A 19,700-nucleotide genomic window follows, 5' to 3' on the forward strand; every position below is an offset into this window, starting at 1 on the left:
GTAGGTCACATTCATTGTAACTGAAAGTCAGTTTTAAGATCGGTGTGCATAACTGTACATGTCATCCAAATTTCAAGGCTGTATCTTAAAAAAGAATAAAGTAGGTCCGTAGGTCAAGGTCACAGTCAAGTGATCCCTAATCGCTTGGGGTCATCAGGTAATTATAATTAAACAGTCTAGGAAATATGATCTAATAAGTCTTTTTTCCTATATAACTCATAATTATAACAAGTGACCCCCAGGGCAGGGCCTCCTTTCACCCAAGGGGCATAATTTGAACAAACATGTTAGAGATCCACTAGGCAATGCTACATACCAAATATCAAAGGCCTAGGCCTTGAACTTTCAGACAAGAAGATCTTTATTTTTTTTTACTATATAAGTCTATGTTAAACTTGGTACCCACAGGGCAGGGCCTCTTTTCACCCAAGGGACATAATTTGAACACTTTTGTTAGAGAAACACTAGGAAAGGCAACATACTTAATATCAAAAGCCTAGGTCTTGCAGTTTCAGGCAAGAAGATTTTAAAAGTATTTTGCCTATATAAGTCTATGTAAAACTTGAGACTCCCGAGGCAGGGCCTCTTTTCATCCTAGAGGCATAATTTGAAAAAATTTGGTAGAGGAACACAAGGCAATGCTACATACAAAATATCAAAAGCCTAGGTCTTGTGGTTTTACACAAGAAGATCTTTAAAGTTTTTAACTATATAAGTCTATGTAAAACTTACGACCCCTGGGGCGGGGCTTCTTTTCACCCCAGGGGCACAATCTGCAAAATCTTAACAGAGGACCATCAGATGATGTCAAAAGCCAAATATCAAGGCTCTATGCTTTGCGGTTTTGGACAAGAAGATTTTTAAAGTTTTTCCTTTCGGTTGCCATGGCAACCAGAGTTCTGCATGGAATTGAATTCTTTGAATAATTTTGAAAGGGGACCACCCAAGGATCATTCCTGTGAAGTTTGGTGTAATTCTGCCCAGCGGTTCTCAAGAAGATTTTTTAAGAAAATGTTGACGGATGGATGACGTTAACGCACAACACACGACGAACGACGGACATTGAGTGGTCACAAAGCTCACCATGAGCCTTTGGCTCAGGTGAGCTAAAAAAGTGGTTTGCTTTCCATGAGTATCAGAAAATCAGAATAAATGTCATTTCAAATCCAAATAGACTATCCACTTAAAATGCAGGTCATCAGGTCAGATCTTAGAAAAATCTTGTAGCCACTCCAGATGCCACATTTTAACGAAAAGCATGAAACCACTTTTTTGTAGTAAGCTCCCATAAAAAATGTAAATCGAATGCAACTTTTTATGAGTTTATATGGGTATAAATCACACTGGGACTTCCTGCAAATCATCCAAGAATCACTAGCGTGGTTCATGGCTTTGCAAGAAGTCCCAATGTGGTTCAACCTGTATAAATGCACAGAAAATAACATTTCTTAAATACATACACTCTAAACCTGTTATAACGCTACTCAATATACCGCGGTATTCGTTATAACACGGTATGCTCTTGGTTCCCAAATTTTCGGGGGTAGAAAAAAAAACAAACAAAAACAAGTCCGTGGATGTTATTTAAATTGATCATTACCAGCATTAAAACTACATGTGCCTGTATACTTTGTACCTTAACACCTTTGCCATGACAACTGTGACAAAAATCAATCAAAGCCTTGAAATGTCTGGTGGTTGCGGGTTTTGCTAGAGTTATTTTCATTTTAAATGCCAATCTATACTTGTATAAGAAACAAATACTAGTGTGCCTCATATCCAAGATAAACTCTGCCTGACCTTACATGAACATCTGGAAGTCAGTGATGTAACCATGGACTGAAATACCTAATCATTGACAGATCTTATATAATCTAAATGGCCAGTGTGAATGGATAGAGGATGAATAAGAACTGCTTGATCATTGATAATTCATCCGCATATTTCATGAATGGGACTACTTCGTGTAGCACATGAACAAATTCCTTTGGATGTGATCTGGAATCAAATAAAGATGCTACATGATTGTCAGAATTGCACTTAACTTTGGTAGCAGGATAAACCCGCAACCAATAATTGTCTGCTAGCTTACTTGTTTGCGTATCACTTTTGTTAAAGTTTGAATACATGTAGACATGTGACAATTAGGCAATCAGTACCAGGTCAAAATTAGATCGTTTGCATAACAATCGTGTAACATTGGTCAGTCAACTATCAAAACGTTTAAGTTTGCACCAATTAAGCGGATGACACGAACATTTGAGTGAATTAAAAATCAAACAACAGGCACAGTTTTGTAATAATATGCCACCGTTTTTCGTAATCATCACATTCAGTACATCGGAATTAACGAACGCCGGTGATTTAACAATTGTCTTTCTTATTTTATCCATTTTCTACATGTATTCAAAATTATTTTTTAAGACTGTCCGCGTTTTTTCACTTTTAGTTACAGATACCCCCATTGCAATTACGTTGCACATGTAATTTTCATGTCCGCGCGCTTCTCGCACAGTGTTATGTTTACTTCTGGGATACACAATTCCACATTTCTTTTAGAATCACGACGAAATGGGAAGCTGACATAGCGTTATAATTCTTTTAATGTATTTTCCAGTAGCATTTAAGGTAAATAAATGTCCCGTATAAACGCTTAGAATTTCTTATGTAACATAAAACATCAATACATGGTGGGGTATTGCATATACCGCTTACGGCCAACCCGCATTATAAATTCAACCCCGCTAGATCCGTGGGTCTCTAACCTTGGACCCCGACAACAGCGTTATAATGGGGTCCCAGTGTACTTCATTTTCAGAATATAAATGAGCTGCACCATGAGGAAACCAACACAGTACATTTGTGACCAGCATGGATCCAGACCAGCCTGCACCTCCGTGCAGTCTGGTCAGGATCCATGCTGTTCGTTAATAGTTTCTCTAATTGCAATAGGCTTTGAAAGTGAACAGCATGGATCCTGACCAGACTGCGGGGATGCGCAGGGTGGTCTGGATCCATGCTGGTCACAAATGCACTATGTTGGTTTTTTCATGGCGCAGCTCAAACATCAATGTAGAATTTACCATGAACATCCAGATCAAAGTTTTTCTCTGCTTCTCCTCCTACATTTTCAGCTATGCAGGTATATCTGGCTGTGTCTGATACATCCGCTTCATATATTGTCAAGTTCATTCCATCAGCAGATATTTCAAACCTGGTATCCAACTCAGATAGATCTAGCTCATATCCATTCCTGAAAGATCAATTCAGACATCAAGGGTGCCTTAAAGACAGACAGGCAGACAGACAAAGGGACAGCACTAAATCAATATGTCTCACAAGTACATGTGGGATACCTAGTTACCAACATTATGAAGCATCCAAACAAAATGTACTGAGTATTTGTATTGAAATTTGTTTTAGGGCACTTTCAGAATTTGGCTCCAGGCCTATTTTGAGACTTCTTTGTTTTATTTGGTTACCTCATTGCAACTGTTATCATTGTTTTGTTTTATTTCTATTTTCAGCTTAATTGTTCATTGAATAGTGTATCCAATTTTCATTGAAATGGTGTAATTTTACAGAGTTAACAGCAAAAACTGAACTGTGAAGTTAAAAAAGTTGAGTATATAAAAAGCTAAATATATGATAGTAATGTAAAAATCCTTCAAATGACTTCTTCCAGTGAATTTTATGGATATTCACTAAACGTCAGGAAAAATAATTGTTTTGGTAAATATATTCCAAGAAACATTAATATCATGCTGTTCCCTTTTAATTCAAAATATTGGAAATGGATTGTGTCACATGATCTTAACCTTTAGCCCGCGTGCAGCAAGTGATTCTGCCTTTGCGACCAGTGCAGACCAAGCTCAGCCTGCACCTCTGTGCAGTCTGATCATGGTTAGCACTGTTTGCTCTTCAGTCAGTAAATTTTCAATGTACACCCCTTTGAATAATAAATGATACTGCCCAAATTGAATGACCTACCAGTCCATTTTAGAAATTTAGCAAGGTAAAGGTTAAACTAATTGGGAATGCAATTTATTTTCTACATGTCTGTATGTATTTACCAGCATCTATATTCCAAAAATACATTCAGTACATGCAGTAAATATGTAGACTTACCTGAGCCAGGTTATTGTAGGATAAGGGTCGGCTTCAACAGGGCAGATCAAAGTTACATTCTCTCCAACTATCACATTAGGATTATCAACAACACCATCCTGACCTTCATCCTTCCCTGTCAACTTGGGAGGAACTAAAATTTTAAATATCATACATTTTTAAATGATACCAAAGGTGACCACTGGGAGTTAAATACTAATGGAGAAATGGTAAAATAGTGATAGAAGGATGTCAGGATTGTTTGATAGTGATAGATTGATGTTTAGATGGTGACAGAGTGGTTAAGGTTACTTACTTTGGGTCCTTTGTCCCTCACAGAATGTAGGTTTGAAACTGACTGGATGGTGACAGAGTGGTTAAGGTTACTTACTTTGGGTCCTTTGTCCCTCACAGAATGTAGGTTTAAAACTGACTGGATGGTGACAGAGTGGTTAAGGTCACTTACTTTGGGTCCTTTGTCCCTCACAGAATGTAGGTTTAAAACTGACTGGATGGTGAAAGAGTGGTTAAGGTCACTTACTTTGGGTCCTTTGTCCCTCACAGAATGTAGGTTTAAAACTGACTGGATGGTGAAAGAGTGGTTAAGGTCACTTACTTTGGGTCCTTTGTCCCTCACAGAATGTAGGTTTAAAACTGACTGGATGGTGAAAGAGTGGTTAAGGTCACTTACTTTGGGTCCTTTGTCCCTCACAGAATGTAGGTTTAAAACTGACTGGATGGTGACAGAGTGGTTAAGGTCGCTTATTTTGGGTCCTTTGTCCCTCACAGAATGTAGGTTTAAAACTGACTGGATGGTGACAGAGTGGTTAAGGTCACTTACTTCGGGTCCTTTGTCCCTCACAGACGTAGGTTTGAAACTGACTGGATGGTGACAGAGTGGTTAAGGTCGCTTATTTTGGGTCCTTTGTCCCTCACAGAATGTAGGTTTGAAACTGACTGGATGGTGACAGAGTGGTTAAGGTTACTTACTTTGGGTCCTAACCTGACGAAACAAAACCAATTTTACAAACTACATGTGTAATTTTTACATTAGTTATGTTCCTTACATACTCAGGGTTTTAGAGCAAAACTGAATCTCCTAAATATGTTCACAAAATATGACAAAAATCTAACCGATAACTTTAACTTCCACTTCGTGTTGTACTTCTCCAGCCTGGTTTTGAGCTATACATGTGTACACTGAGGAATCCTCTGCCTCAGTTTCTAAAATTTCCAGGGAACCGTCTTCCAGTATAACCATCCCAACCTGATCGCCTGTGATAAGCACATCATCCTTATACCATGTGATAAGTGGTGTTGGTGTGCCGACTGCGGGACACTGTAGAATTAAAGGATTTCCTTCCAAAATATCTTTGAAGGTTGTTAGGTTTGCAGGTATGCTTGGGGGATCTAAATGTAAAATATTTGTAAAGAGATTAACAACGTAGTAATATACAAAACCAAAAATTGTAATAAATAAAAGCATTTCATGTTTTGGTACTAAAAAGCTAGTACAGGCCCTACATATCAACATGAAGGTTGCAATGTTTTGTTTGTTAATGAATCAAATTATTCAAATGGTCTTAATGAAACGGTTCACTGAAGAATTGTTTAAACAAACATCATAAGAAAATCTTAATACCACATATTGCCAATTACCTAGGACGGTCAAGTAGAAATCCCTCGTAGCTATACCAGCATCATTTTCCACAACACAGACATATCTGCCGGTATGATCAATTCGTGCTGATTCTATCTTCAAGGAACCATTGTCAAACTCTTCAAAGCCATTGACTTCATCAAAAACTGACAAAACTGTTTCATCTTTTTTCCAATCGAAGAAATTTCCTGTTATCAATGAACGTGCCTTTCTCTTTATAATTTATATACGCTCTTTTCTAGATTACGAGAATCTGTATTGTTAAAAAAAAATACAGATACCAAGTCAAGTAGAGGAGTTACTAGACATTATATTCATTGCAAAGAGAGATCGGTTTAATGAGATTATACTAGCACATTAAAATTCAAACCTGTTTATGTTATCTGTGGTATGTGTTAGGCAAATGAAAAACACAACAACAAAAGGGCAATAATGGCCCTAAGCTGCTTGGCTGACCTCAATGTTTCTGTGTCAAAACTGGTTGAAATTTACATTGTTATTAACTGCAAGGGAATTTCTTTGAGAATCACTGAATTGCTTAATAATTCACATAAACAAGCAGGACCATACAGTTCGCTGAATCGCATTCACCCACTTAATTCCCACTAATGATACATGTTAAACTGAGTAATGACGTCGATATTTCTATTATTTAACATAGTACCTTGTTTGGCCACGTGACTATTAGATACATTCAAATAAATCAAATTCTGACATTTTCATGATAATCATTGAAAATAGGCCTCTAAAGGTCACAGGTTTCATTGCAAACTATTGAAGCACGACATTAACTTGACAATCAGAGCACATTCAATTCTAATCTGTAAAATATGGCCTGAAGTCACAGGTTTCTTTCGATTGACTATTTGACGCACATGCATACGACACCTAGTCATCAAGACATTCCACATTTCTGAGTCTAATATGCTTGAGAGTACAGTTTTTTTTTGCAGACGTTTGAAGCACGTGACAGTTCGAATGACCTGATCCAGGACTGACCATTCATAAGACCAAATGGACTCTAGGTGACAGCAATTCGACGCACGACCGTGCCGCCCCGATCACAAGACTGTACTTGTGTTGAGTAAATCTGCCCAAAATTGCAGCTCGTCTAACCTAAAACTTCATGCTATACACGATATACAGACTCGACACAAGGTATAACCTTGGTTGCTCCTGCATATTAAGCAATCAAGTTATCTCATTTGCACGGTTGTACCTACTCAACAGTCCTCTCTGACTCTGGCGAAAATGGTACAAAGTTCTTTCTCCATGAAACATCTGGCGGTGGGACACCACTAGCCACACATGGCAGAACAGCAGTTTCATTCTCTATCACAGTGAATCTTTCATTTGGCTCTCCAGCTATTGTTGGTGCCACTAGATTAAAAAACATGTATAAATAGATAAATAAATAAAACTGACTTAGATTTATTTTACGTGATTTATAATTATGTAATTTATATGCAGCAAGACAAGACATGAGCTGCATATAGAGGACATATCTTAGTTCATCACGGGGCCTCCGTGGCCGAGTGGTTAAGGTCACTGACTTCAAACCACTTGCACCTCATTGATGTGGGTTCAAGCCTCACTCGGTAAAGTGAATTCTTCATGTGAGGAAGCCATCCAGCTTGCTCACGGAAGGTCGGTTGTTCTACCCAGGTGCCCGGTGAAATAATGCACAGACAGGCACCTGGGGTCTGTCTTCCTCACCCATCAAAGCTGGAAAGTTGCCAAATGAGCTGTAATTGTGTCAGTGCGACATTAAACTCAACAAAATAAATAAATAAATAGTTTATCTCACTTTAATAAAGTGAATGTGTGTTATCATATTAAACTCAGCCAACGGTTATTTGTAATAAAAAGAAAGTGTCAATTGTTGGAATAATGACTATCAGTCTATCTGATCCTTGTATGCATTTATATTTAAGAATGTGGAAAAAATGAAATTTACCCTGTACGAAAAGGTTGACCACCTTTTCTATTTCTCCAGCAACATTTGTAGCTTGACATCTGTACAGTGCTGTGTCGGTTGCCTCAGTTGAAAATATCTCTAAACTACCATCCTCTCTTATGTAGTAATGGTAGTCTGTCAGTGAAATAGGACTCTCGTCTTTAAACCTGTAAATGCAAAATGATAGTCTGTCAGTGAAATAAGACTCACATCTTTGAACCTGGTAATGCAAAATGATAGTCTGTCAGTGAAATACGACTCTCATCAGACTTTAAACCTGTATATACAATAATGATAGTCTGTCAGTGAAATTAGAAAATCACTTTTAAACCTGTTAATGCATTAATGATACTTTCTCAGTGAAACAGGACTATCATCTATACAGTGCTGTGTCAGTTGCCTCAGCTGAATCTCCCATCACATCGAACAAGTGGTACTGCCCAAATTAAGGTTACGAAGTAGACCTTGAGAAACAAAAATCAAACAGCATCAAATATTACTTTATGAAAGTAGAGTCAGTATACTGATAAAAACATTAAATTCCGGAAAAGGACTGCCTATAGGTGCCCCACTTCCGGACAGTTAAACGCCTTTAAAAACTCACCATTTTTAAAGAATAGTTACAAATGTTCGTTTTGATGCATTTGCAATAGCGTGCGAGTGGTGGAATTTCGCATAACAAGGTGGAACACAGTTTTCAGCAATTGTTTATCTTTATTTCTGTACAAATGGCATTCATTTTCCAAGGGAAACAACTTTTTCTCGACGAATACTTAAAATAATCGGAAATAGTTGTCTCCCTTTGAAAAAGAATGCCATTTGTACTTAAAGTATTTGGAAAAAGTTGTCTCCCTTTGAAAATGAATACCATTTGTAAAGAAATAAAGATAAACAATTGCTGAAAACTGTGTTCAACCTTGTTATGTGAAATTCCACCACTCGCACGCTATTGCAAATGCATCAAAACGAACATTTGTAACTATTCTTTAAAAATGGTGAGTTTTTAAAGGCGTTTAACTGTCCGGAAGTGGAGCCCCTTTAGGCAGTCCTTTTCGGGAATTCAATGTTTTTATCAGTATACTGACTCTACTTTCGTAAAGTAATATACATGTTTTACATGCTGTTCAATTTTCATGTCAAACAACTCTTTCTTTCTATGATTTGGTGTTGTTTGAGTTTTGTTTCTCAAGGCCTAATTCTCATCCTTAAATGACGTACCAATCCATTTTAGAAGTTTAGCAGGCTAAAGGTTAATGAACGTAACTAAATAAGATGGAAACTGTACATAGTACAAATGCAGTGGTAATGTAAATCTAAAACAGGGTATAACTCAAAAACTAATATTTGGAAATAAAAGTCCAGATATTTTGCCCATGTTCATATCATGTATTTGGTGTACACCAAGTTTCATATTCATATTCATGCAAGGATTTTAGAAATATTGAATGTAACTACCATATTCAAAGGTAAAAAAGGGAATGTCATCAGTGACCTCAGGTATGTCAAACTTGTATTTATGATAAAAAAAATCCTGTTTTAGAGTTTCTAAAAATACCACAGATGTTTTTAGAAAATATTCTTAAAGGATTTTCGAAGTCAAAAAGTGAAATAATTTTGTCACTTTTGAAGGCAGATCTATTCAAATTAACTTGCATATTATCTGAAAAGTTTTTGTTATGTTTCAATGCAAAGAAGGATGCATGAGTTTTGGAAATACTGAAGAATAATAACCTAGCGCCATAACATCACCATAATAAAGTTTGGTTGGGGCATAACGAATTCATTCTAAAGCTATGCTGTGAATTTTGACAGAGATAGTATAAAATCAAAATGAGCTGTGCCATGAGAAAACCAACATAGTGGCTTTGCGACCAGCATGGATCCAGACCAGCCTGCGCATCTGCGCAGTCTGGTCAGGATCCATGCTGTTCGCTAACAGTTTCTCTAGTTGCAATAGACTTTGAAAGCGAACAGCATGGATCCTGACCAGACTGCGCGGATGCGCAGGCTGGTCTGGATCCATGCTGGTCGCAAAGCCACTATGTTGGTTTTCGCATGGCGCGGCTCAAATGTGAAACAGTAAATGGTACTAACCATGTAATTGAAGGTCTTGGGTCTCCTAGAACATTACAGGGAAGAACAACAGTGTCTCCTTGTGTTACATTAAAATCTATTTTTTCATCTTCCGGGGAAAAGTAATCGAATGTAGGTGGGACTGAAATTTAAAAGTAATTTTGTGTAAAGATAAATTTTGAGAAAAAGGAACTTCATGAAAAAAAGCTTTACTTTAGCAATATACTATTCAATGTCCTATAATACTTTTTTACTTTTCAATCTTCACTAAAACTAGAAATGTGGAAATTCCATGAAAACCAGGTTTTCAAACTTTTCATCACACAGTCATGTTCCATTTTAAAAAAAGGTCATGACTCATTATACATATCAAAGTGCATCAAATTAAGCAATTCAGAAGGTCAAGCTGCGCCAGAGCGGAACTTTAAAAGTGTGCAGATTTATTATAAGTTACAATGTATCTTTATCCTTACTAAAGTCACTGAGCAGAAACCATTTGTTCTATTTTCAGTAACAGTGAACTTGATCACCTGAGTGACCTCCAAATACATTTCCAACCTATGATAAAAACTATCAACACACCAAGTTTGCTGACAACAGGTGTACTCTTACTAATTATATTTTTCCATTTTTAGTTTAAACACAACCAAAAGCCATTTCTTCATATAACCATGCAATACACAAACTTTGGCCACAGAAAACCAATCTTAACTATAGGTACGAACCAGAAACCATCTTTTTGGTGACCAAAGTGAAAAAAAAGCTTCCTATATACTAGTACCAGGTTTCATTGGAAATGGTCACTCCAAACTCAAGTTACTGAGCAGAAACCAAAAACATGAGGTCACCTGCCTGCATGCTCACCATACCAAAACATTTGCTAATCTAATAACCAGTTGTTGTTCTTTGGAAAAAGGTATCTCTGTATTACTTTTGCACAACCAGCCTAAAATTTCAAACATTTTTATAGAAAGGTGAGATGAAACATGAAAGACCTCATTTAGGCTGCTTCCTTCTTTCTTTGTTTAAGGTGTTGCTTGACCACTGAAAGCACTGAATCAATCTTGCTCATACTAATCCAGAAGGCATGAAGCGCAGCAGCCAACACTAAATCAGCAGCTCAGGCATGAAGCAACCTGACCAGTGCTAATCCAGTAGGCATGAAGCACATCGGCGTACCCTAAATTAGTAGACCAGGCATGAAGCACATTGGCCAACCCTAAATCAGTAGGCCAGGCATGATGCACATTGGCCAAACCTAATCCAGTAGGCATGAAGCACATTGGCCAACACTAAAACAGTAGGCCAGGTATGAAGCAACCTGGCCTACCTTAATCCAGTAGGCAAGAAGCACATTGGCCAACACTAAATCCGTAGGCCAGGTATAAAGTAACCTGGCCAATCTTAATCCAGTAGGCATGAAACACATTGACCAACACTAAATCAGTAGGCCAGGCATGATGCACATTGGCCAAACCTAGTCCAGAAGGCATGAAGCACATTGGCCAACACTAAATCAGTAGGCCAGGCATGATGCACATTGGCCAAACCTAATCCAGTAGGCATGAAGCACATTGGCCAACACTAAAACAGTAGGCCAGGTATGAAGCAACCTGGCCTACCTTAATCCAGTAAGCAAGAAGCACATTGGCCAACACTAAATCCGTAGGCCAGGTATAAAGTAACCTGGCCAATCTTAATCCAGTAGGCATGAAACACATTGATGAACCCTAAATCAGTAGGCCAGGCCTGATACACATTGGCCAAACCTAATCCAGTAGGCATGAAGCACATTGGCCAACACTAAAACAGTAGGCCAGGTATGAAGCAACCTGGCCTACCTTAATCCAGTAGGCAAGAAGCACATTGGCCAACACTAAATCAGTAGGCCAGGTATAAAGTAACCTGGCCAATCTTAATCCAGTAGGCATGAAACACATTGACCAACACTAAATCAGTAGGCTAGGCAGGAAGCAACCTGGCTAACCCTAAACCAGTAGGCATGAAGCACATTGGCCAACACTAAATCAGTAGGCCAGGTATGAAGCAACCTGGCCAACCCTAATCCAGCAGGCATGAAGCACATTGGCCAACACTAAATCAGTAGGCCAGGCATGATGCACATTGGCCAAACCTAATCCAGTAGGCATGAAGCACATTGGCCAACAATAAAACAGTAGGCCAGGTATGAAACAACCTGGCCTACCTTAATCCAGTAGGCAAGAAGCACATTGGCCAACACTAAATCAGTAGGCCAGGTATAAAGTAACCTGGCCTACCTTAATCCAGGAGGCAAGAAGCACATTGGCCAACACTAAATCAGTAGGCCAGGTATAAAGTAACCTGGCCAACCCTAATCCAGCAGGCATGAAGCACATTGGCCAACCCTAAATCAGTAGGCCAGGCATGATGCACATTGGCCAATCCTAATCCAGTAGGCATGAGCACATTGGCCAACCCTAAATCAGTAGGCCAGATATGAAGCAACCTGGCCAACCCTAATCCAGCAGGCAAGAAGCACATTGGCCAACACTAAATCAGTAGGCCAGGTATAAAGTAACCTGGCCAACCCTAATCCAGCAGGCATGAAGCACATTGGCCAACCTTAAATCAGTAGGCCAGGCATGATGCACATTGGCCAAACCTAATCCAGTAGGCATGAAGCACATTGGCCAACACTAAATCAGTAGGCCAGGTATGAAGCAACCTGGCCTACCTTAATCCAGTAGGCAAGAAGCACATTGGCCAACACTAAATCCGTAGGCCAGGTATAAAGTAACCTGGCCAATCTTAATCCAGTAGGCATGAAACACATTGACCAACACTAAATCAGTAGGCCAGGCAGGAAGCAACCTGGCCAACCCTAAACAAGTAGGCATGAAGCACATTGGCCAACACTTAATCAGTAGGCCAGGCATGATGCACATTGGCAAATCCTAATCCAGTAGGCATGAAGCACATTGGCCAACACTAAATCAGTAGGCCAGGTATGAAGCAACCTGACCAACCCTAATCCAGCAGGCATGAAGCACATTGGCCAACACTAAATCAGTAGGCCAGGTATAAAGTAACCTGGCCAATCTTAATCCAGTAGGCATGAAACACAATGACCAACACTAAATCAGTAGGCCAGGCAGGAAGCAACCTGGCCAACCCTAAACCAGTAGGCATGAAGCACATTGGCCAACACTTAATCAGTAGGCCAGGCATGATGCACATTGGCCAATCCTAAATCAGTAGGCCAGGCATGAAGCAACCTGGCCAACCTTAATCCAGCAGGCATGAAGCACATTGGTAAACACTAAATCAGTAGGCCAGGCATGAAGCAACCTGGCCAACCCTAAACTTGTAGGCATGAAGTGTATTGGCCAACACTAAATCAGTAGGCCAGGATTGAAGCAACCTGACCAACCCTAATCCAGTAGCATAAAGTGCATTGGCCAACACTAAATCAGGAGGCCAGGCATGATGCACATTGGCCAATCCTAAATCAGTAGGCCAGGCATGAAGCAATCTGGCCAACCCTAATCCAGCAGGCATGAAGCACATTGGTAAACACTAAATCAGTAGGCCAGGCATGAAGCAACCTGGCCAACCCTAATCAAGAATGCATGAAGCGCATTGGCCAACCCAAAATCAGTAGGCAAGGCATGATCCAACCTGACCAACCCTAATCCAGTAGACATGAACTGCATTTGCCAACCCTAAATCAGTAGGCCAGGCATGAAGCAGCCTGACTAACTCTATTCCAGTAGGCATGAAGCGCATTGGCCAACATTAAATCAGTAGGCCAGGCATGAAGCAACCTGACCATCCCTAATCCAGTAGGCATTACGCACATTCACTAACCCTAAATCAAAAGGCTAGACATGAAGCACTCTGACCAACACTAAATCTGTTGGCCAGGCATGAAGCAACCTGGCCATCCTTAAACCAGTGAGCATGAAGCACCCTGGTACACCTTAAACCAGCAGGCTCAACATACTCTGATAAACACTAAACAAGTAAACATGAAGCACCCTGACCAACCCTAAACTAGTATGCCTGACCTTAAACCAGCTGGCATGAAGCACCCTGGCCAATAATACTGTAAGCATGAAGTACAAGTATTTTTTGTCTAACTTGAGCTTATGTGAATCTTCAAAGTGTTCGTGCAGACCCATATGAACAAACCACAAGGATGCAACACCTACTAGTTAGCACTAAAGTCTGACTGGATGCTTTCATACTGTATCTCTGTGTTTCTCAAAGTAATTTAGTCGATAAAATCTTGAAGCAGACCTGTAAATATGCTTTTCATTGTATTTACCTTGAACTTGAAGTGTTACCATGAATGAGGCATTTCCACCAACATTTGAAGCAAGACACAGGTAGTCACCACTATGATATGCCTGAAATGATAACTCTTTCGTTATACACAACGTACATATAATGTACACGAATACACAACACACTTTGTCACTGTGCTCATATATATAATGTACGTATACATTACACTCTTGGTCATTATATAGATATACATGTACATCATGTACACAAATACACTACACACTTTGTCATAGTACACATAAACATAATGTACACAAATGCATTACATACTTTGTCGTTGTACACATATACATAATGTACACAAATACATTACACTTTGTCACTGTACACACAAATATAATGTACACAAATGCATTACACACTTAGTCATTGTACACATATACATAATGAGCACAAATACACTAGCAGTACACACTTTGTCACTGTATACATATACATAATGTACACATATACATTACACTCTTTGTCATTATACACATATACATAATGTACACAAATACAAATAAACTCTTTGACAAAGTAATTTGGTCTAGAATTTATAAACAAGATTAAACCAGGATAGTGGGCAAAATATGCCCAAAATACAAGTCAGAGTTATGGGACTTGATTCTGTGAGACTGATTATCCACCTCATCAGTTAAGGAGTAACTTTAAACAGATTTTGTGATAATTATAATGAGCTGTGTATTATTTTACCTGTACATCATCAATGTATATATTGCCATCTCCATTTCTTCTGATGTATTCATCCTCTCTCACAGCTTGACCATCTACTAACCAAAGAACTCTTGGAGTTGGGTTGCCAAGCAATACTTGACAATTAAATTCCACAGAATCTCCATTTACTGCCTGGATGATTGGGTCCATGTAGCCAATCAATGGAGGCACTATATGAAAGGATTTGAAAATTTAAATACAACAAAAAGATAAAACACATCCAGAAAAACTAAACCATGCGCACTCTTAATAAACAAAAGGGTCATGATGGCACTAGACTGCTCAACCCAGTTTCACAGCTCAAACACGTATCAAAACTAGCCCTGTCCATTGAGGACCACACAACTCAGATGATGCAAGCAATTTCAGTAAAATAGTTCAACTATGAGGGATCCATGCAAGAAAGCTACGGGTCAAGCTTGATAAAGATTTTTCACATTTTTTTTCTTTCTTTTTTTTTTTAATTTTTAGCTCTGGTGGCTGTTAACAAGGCCTAGCAGAATTATTTGACAACACTGAGGGAAGACTACAGACACAATAGGCCATGATTTGTATTTATCCTTCAATCAGTTGATGAGAAAATATTGTTAACTGTTTATTTTGGTTCTGTTTTTAGTTCTGGTTGCCCTTACATTTAGGGAACAAGCAGAACTATTTGAAAAAAAAAACTCAAGAGAAGCCTATAAAATAATGCCATAGATCAATTTAGTGAAAATCTATCATCTAGTTCATGAGAATAAGTTGTATAAAAGTTCTTTTTTGTTAATTTTCGCAGCCTCTTAAATGGGCCAAGTATTTTTTTGTACAAATTCAAGAGAAGAGCACCAAGCAATGATGCCACAGCTCAGGTTTAGTGAACACCCATCAAGTGAGCTTGTTTAAAATGGTTCCCTTATTCTGTAGACTTGTTTACATTTGCTGAAGTATACTCCTTTAAAAATATATTTCAATTTGTTTCAAACATGTGCTTGAAATCAATGTTATTTTCCTTCTTTTATGCAATTGATTTTCAAAAATGTAATTAAATTCCATTCTTAAAGGAGATACAAACAGACAGACACTATTTGCTTTCCTGCACACTTCATCACCACTGCAATTTTGTTTGCCACTTAAATACTTCATGGCTTTTGCCTTAATATGTTGCAAGGAAATTCTATAACAAGGGGGTCATGGTGAACTTAAATCGCTCACATTTAAACAGGTTCTAACAAACAACATTTCTGCTAAATTATGCTTAAAAACTGGTTTGCAGATCAGGGGAACGTTTGCAGAACTTCGGATACGTCGATGCAGTTTTTGCAGTCCCTTGAATATCGAGGTAACATTATTTGACTGTATTTGCTCTACTGGAGAAAAGGTTGACAGACGGACTGACATACGACAGACAGTGAGTGTTCACGATAACTCACCCTTGTACTCTGGTGGGCTAAAAAGTAATGAGTTATATAAAGTGTAATTTGTAAGATGGTAAGAGTTTTACCTATGCCGGTGATGGTGAGATGGGCAGATCTTTGTACTATTCCAAATTGGTTCTGGGCAACACACACATAACTTCCCTCATCTTTTATACCTAAATCTAAACATAAATTAAACAAATTACTCTATTGCATTATCAAGAGTGGTCAAGCAAAAAAAAAAAAAAAGAACAAACTTGAGAGAAGTACATCCACAGTTGTTGAGGATCCATTTAAAGCATCTCAAGATGTTGTTGTTAAGTTCTTACTCCAATTTGAGCTCAGGTTACCCCTAAATATGGTCAAGTATAACCAGTAAAACAAACTTGAAAGAGGTTACCACAATGATGCTACTATAACGATACATCAAGCCATTTATAGGAACAAATTGTTTAAAGGATTTCTATCTTTAGCTCCCGCCAGACTGGCAATACATTATGAATGGCCGTGTCAGAATGGTTCATGCCAAATCTGACAAAATGCTTAAAAGTTCTTCTATTCTTAGCCCTTGCCACCAGTAATATTTGTGTCAACTAGAAGTATATCCCAAGATACTAGTGACTTAATTTGATAAAATTTTTACCAGATCTTTCTTTGTTTTTGACAGTGACACAGTTGTAAGTCATATGTGATTTTCCAGCTTTTCATTGTGGCAGAAGATCCTTGGTAGAACCATTGGCCTTCCAATCTTAGATGAATGGCTTCTTCACATGAAAGAATTCTATACACTAAATGAGGTTTCTAACCAACAGTGGTGTGGAGTTAGTGAATCAAGGTCAGCGACCTTATCAATTAAGCGAAGTAGGTCCACATTCTGGCCAGTAGTTTCAAAGAAGATGCTTAAATTAATTTTTTAGATGATGCACATTCCAGCAATATTTAACAACAAAAAAACTTGCTTAGTAGATAAGAGCTGTTTATAGAACACATATGCCCCCTTGATGGTTTATCCCATTTGCAGTACCAGGATCACTACAACCTTTCCCTTTGACCTACTGACACCCAACATAGTAAGGGTCATCTATTGACCATAGGCAACCATCTTACAAAGTCAGTGAACTATATTTAGCGAGATGAAATCTTGACCTTTGACTTACTGGCCAAATTTAAATGCACTAGGAAAAAGGTTCTTTTTCGCAGTATTTTCCATTTTGTAAAATTTCAAAGGGCCATAACTCCTAAATCATGTATGCTACATGTATATCCTGACAATATGCATATGTTTGCTTAAGGTATTTGGATTGCACGTTTGGATTGAAATTTTTTCTACAATGTAGAATTTGATTTTTAAAAACTTCAGAATATACCTAGAAAATTCAGCAAATAAAAAAGATAGGGTTGTGTGCTTGATTTTTTGCTAGACTGATTTGAAAAATTTGGACCTCACGCAATATTTCATAATGGGAGTCTATGGGAAAATCATAACTTTCATAACATTTTGGCGAATAGAAATTTTTCTACAATGTAAATTTTGATGAAACTTCTTACAGTTGTAAATAAACATATGGCCTATAACTTGGTGAAATAAAATGTATAGGTCCGTGTGCTTACTTTTGAGATATCTGACCAAGATTAAAGTAAACCGGACATTTCACGCTAATTTTAAGACTTTTAACGTGGCATATGTTTTAATATCTTATTTTGACTTAAGAAATATACCAGTAGCAACAGTGCCATTGTAACAAATTTACTCACAGGTTTCGATTAAATCATAAAATTATTTTCATTTCCGTACATCGAATCCAGGCTTTATTCTACGTTTTCCGGATAAGTGATGTTACGCCATCACTTCCGGTTTATCAAACGTGCAGAACTACCTTAACAGTGATACTTTGTTAAGTATGGGCCCTATCCTTTGAAAACTACAAGAGAAGATTTATCTCAGTATTGGACAATGAACAGTATTCCATAATAGCTTAACTAGGCATAGTTCATTAATGTCCTGACACTAGGTGCAGGTTATAACTGTTATGATATGTAATTACTGTTATTACTTGTCACCAATGGATCATATCTTGTCTGCAGCAGTCCCCATGAAAAAATTTAAGAGATAACTTACTTTGTATGAGGAGGCAGTTACTTACTTTGTATGAAGAGATCTCCTGTTGGTAGTTGTTTCACTCTGCCATCGAGTTTCCGACCATCCTGCCTCTTCCAGAATACCTTTGGGACTGGGGAGCCGCTCGCTCTGCATGTCAGGGTAGCGTTACCTCCTATATCTTGACCAGTATTTTCTGGGGCATCAACAATTTTTGGTGCAGCTAACAAAATAATTTATTCTTCATGTTATTTAGTAATCTTCTTCGTGAAAATTTTCTTCTACAATGTAGGATTTCATTAAGCCATGGGTTTGCAACCTTCAATATATGCTAAAACATGACTATGTTTGATCAGTACCGTTCAGCGCATGAAACACACATCTTGTATAATGAATGTTTGTGTCAATTTATTTAAATATCCATCAATATAGGAATATCAGAGAGCCATAAATGGCATAAGTCACTCCACTCAAATGACTTTGACAGTTTGATTTTAATATGCATCCGCGCAGTCTGGTCAGGATCCATGCTGTTCGCTAACAGTTTCTCTAATTACAATAGGCTTTGAAAGCGATGCGCAGGCTGGTCTGGATCCATGCTGGTCGCAAACCCACTATGTTGGTTTTCTCATGGCACGGCTCATATATTTATGAGACATGTAACATGAAACGTAGCTTCAAGCAGTTCATGAGACGATACTTAAAGGTTTTTCAAATGTCGGTTTTTGGCATCTGAAGTGTTTTTGTTTATATCAAGTAATGAACGTGCATTGTAGACAAATGTTTCAAGTAACTTACAGCCAACTTCCAGTACAATACTGGCCGAGTCACTTCCTGCTTCATTTACTGCTTCACATTTGTATTCTCCAGCATCTTGTTGCTGCGCTCCTATAAGTTTCAGCTCTCCACTTGCACTGATTTGCACATAGGCTAAAGCTTTCAACTGTAATAGACAAGATGTAAATTACAGGCTGGGTACAGCATACATAGCCAAGTTGTCTCAGCTATACTGTAACAACCAAGTCAGTAGTTGAAAACTAAGACAAATCACTGTTCTGGTGCTTTCCACATAATATTTCCAGGCTTCATAGTAGGAAGTGACGGAGATTAGAAAGTACATACACCTTGATATTTTAGAATAAAGACATGCATCTTCTGCCATACACTTGGCTCGTCCTGTCAAGGGTGTAAAAATAAATATTCATTTAAGGTCATCAAAAACAAACATTTTTGACTAGCCTAAGTGCCCTAGCAATATTCAATATATTACTATAAAGATATGACATATACTTTGAAAATTCATGTTGTATCACATATAGAAATAATGATTTTTTAACATTTACACTTTCATGTTGTCATCACTCC

The 19,700-nt window shown here is 38.1% G+C and overlaps 1 protein-coding gene across 1 annotated transcript in view; it reads right to left on the reverse strand.

The window, feature by feature from the left end:
* The window catches only part of LOC123564816 (hemicentin-1-like), a 168,915-nt gene that overhangs the window by 107,421 nt on the left and 41,794 nt on the right, over positions 1–19,700 (reverse strand). The window contains 13 exon segments of the mRNA XM_053524242.1: positions 3,084–3,253; positions 4,129–4,261; positions 5,242–5,517; positions 5,767–5,955; positions 6,432–6,448; positions 6,991–7,147; positions 7,725–7,891; positions 9,819–9,939; positions 14,107–14,188; positions 14,823–15,013; positions 16,324–16,419; positions 18,382–18,558; positions 19,134–19,278. Of these exon segments, the coding sequence (XP_053380217.1) occupies positions 3,084–3,253; positions 4,129–4,261; positions 5,242–5,517; positions 5,767–5,955; positions 6,432–6,448; positions 6,991–7,147; positions 7,725–7,891; positions 9,819–9,939; positions 14,107–14,188; positions 14,823–15,013; positions 16,324–16,419; positions 18,382–18,558; positions 19,134–19,278 (1,921 nt within the window).

Source organism: Mercenaria mercenaria, chromosome 15, assembly GCF_021730395.1.
Source record: "Mercenaria mercenaria strain notata chromosome 15, MADL_Memer_1, whole genome shotgun sequence".
NCBI classification, from domain to species: domain Eukaryota; kingdom Metazoa; phylum Mollusca; class Bivalvia; order Venerida; family Veneridae; genus Mercenaria; species Mercenaria mercenaria.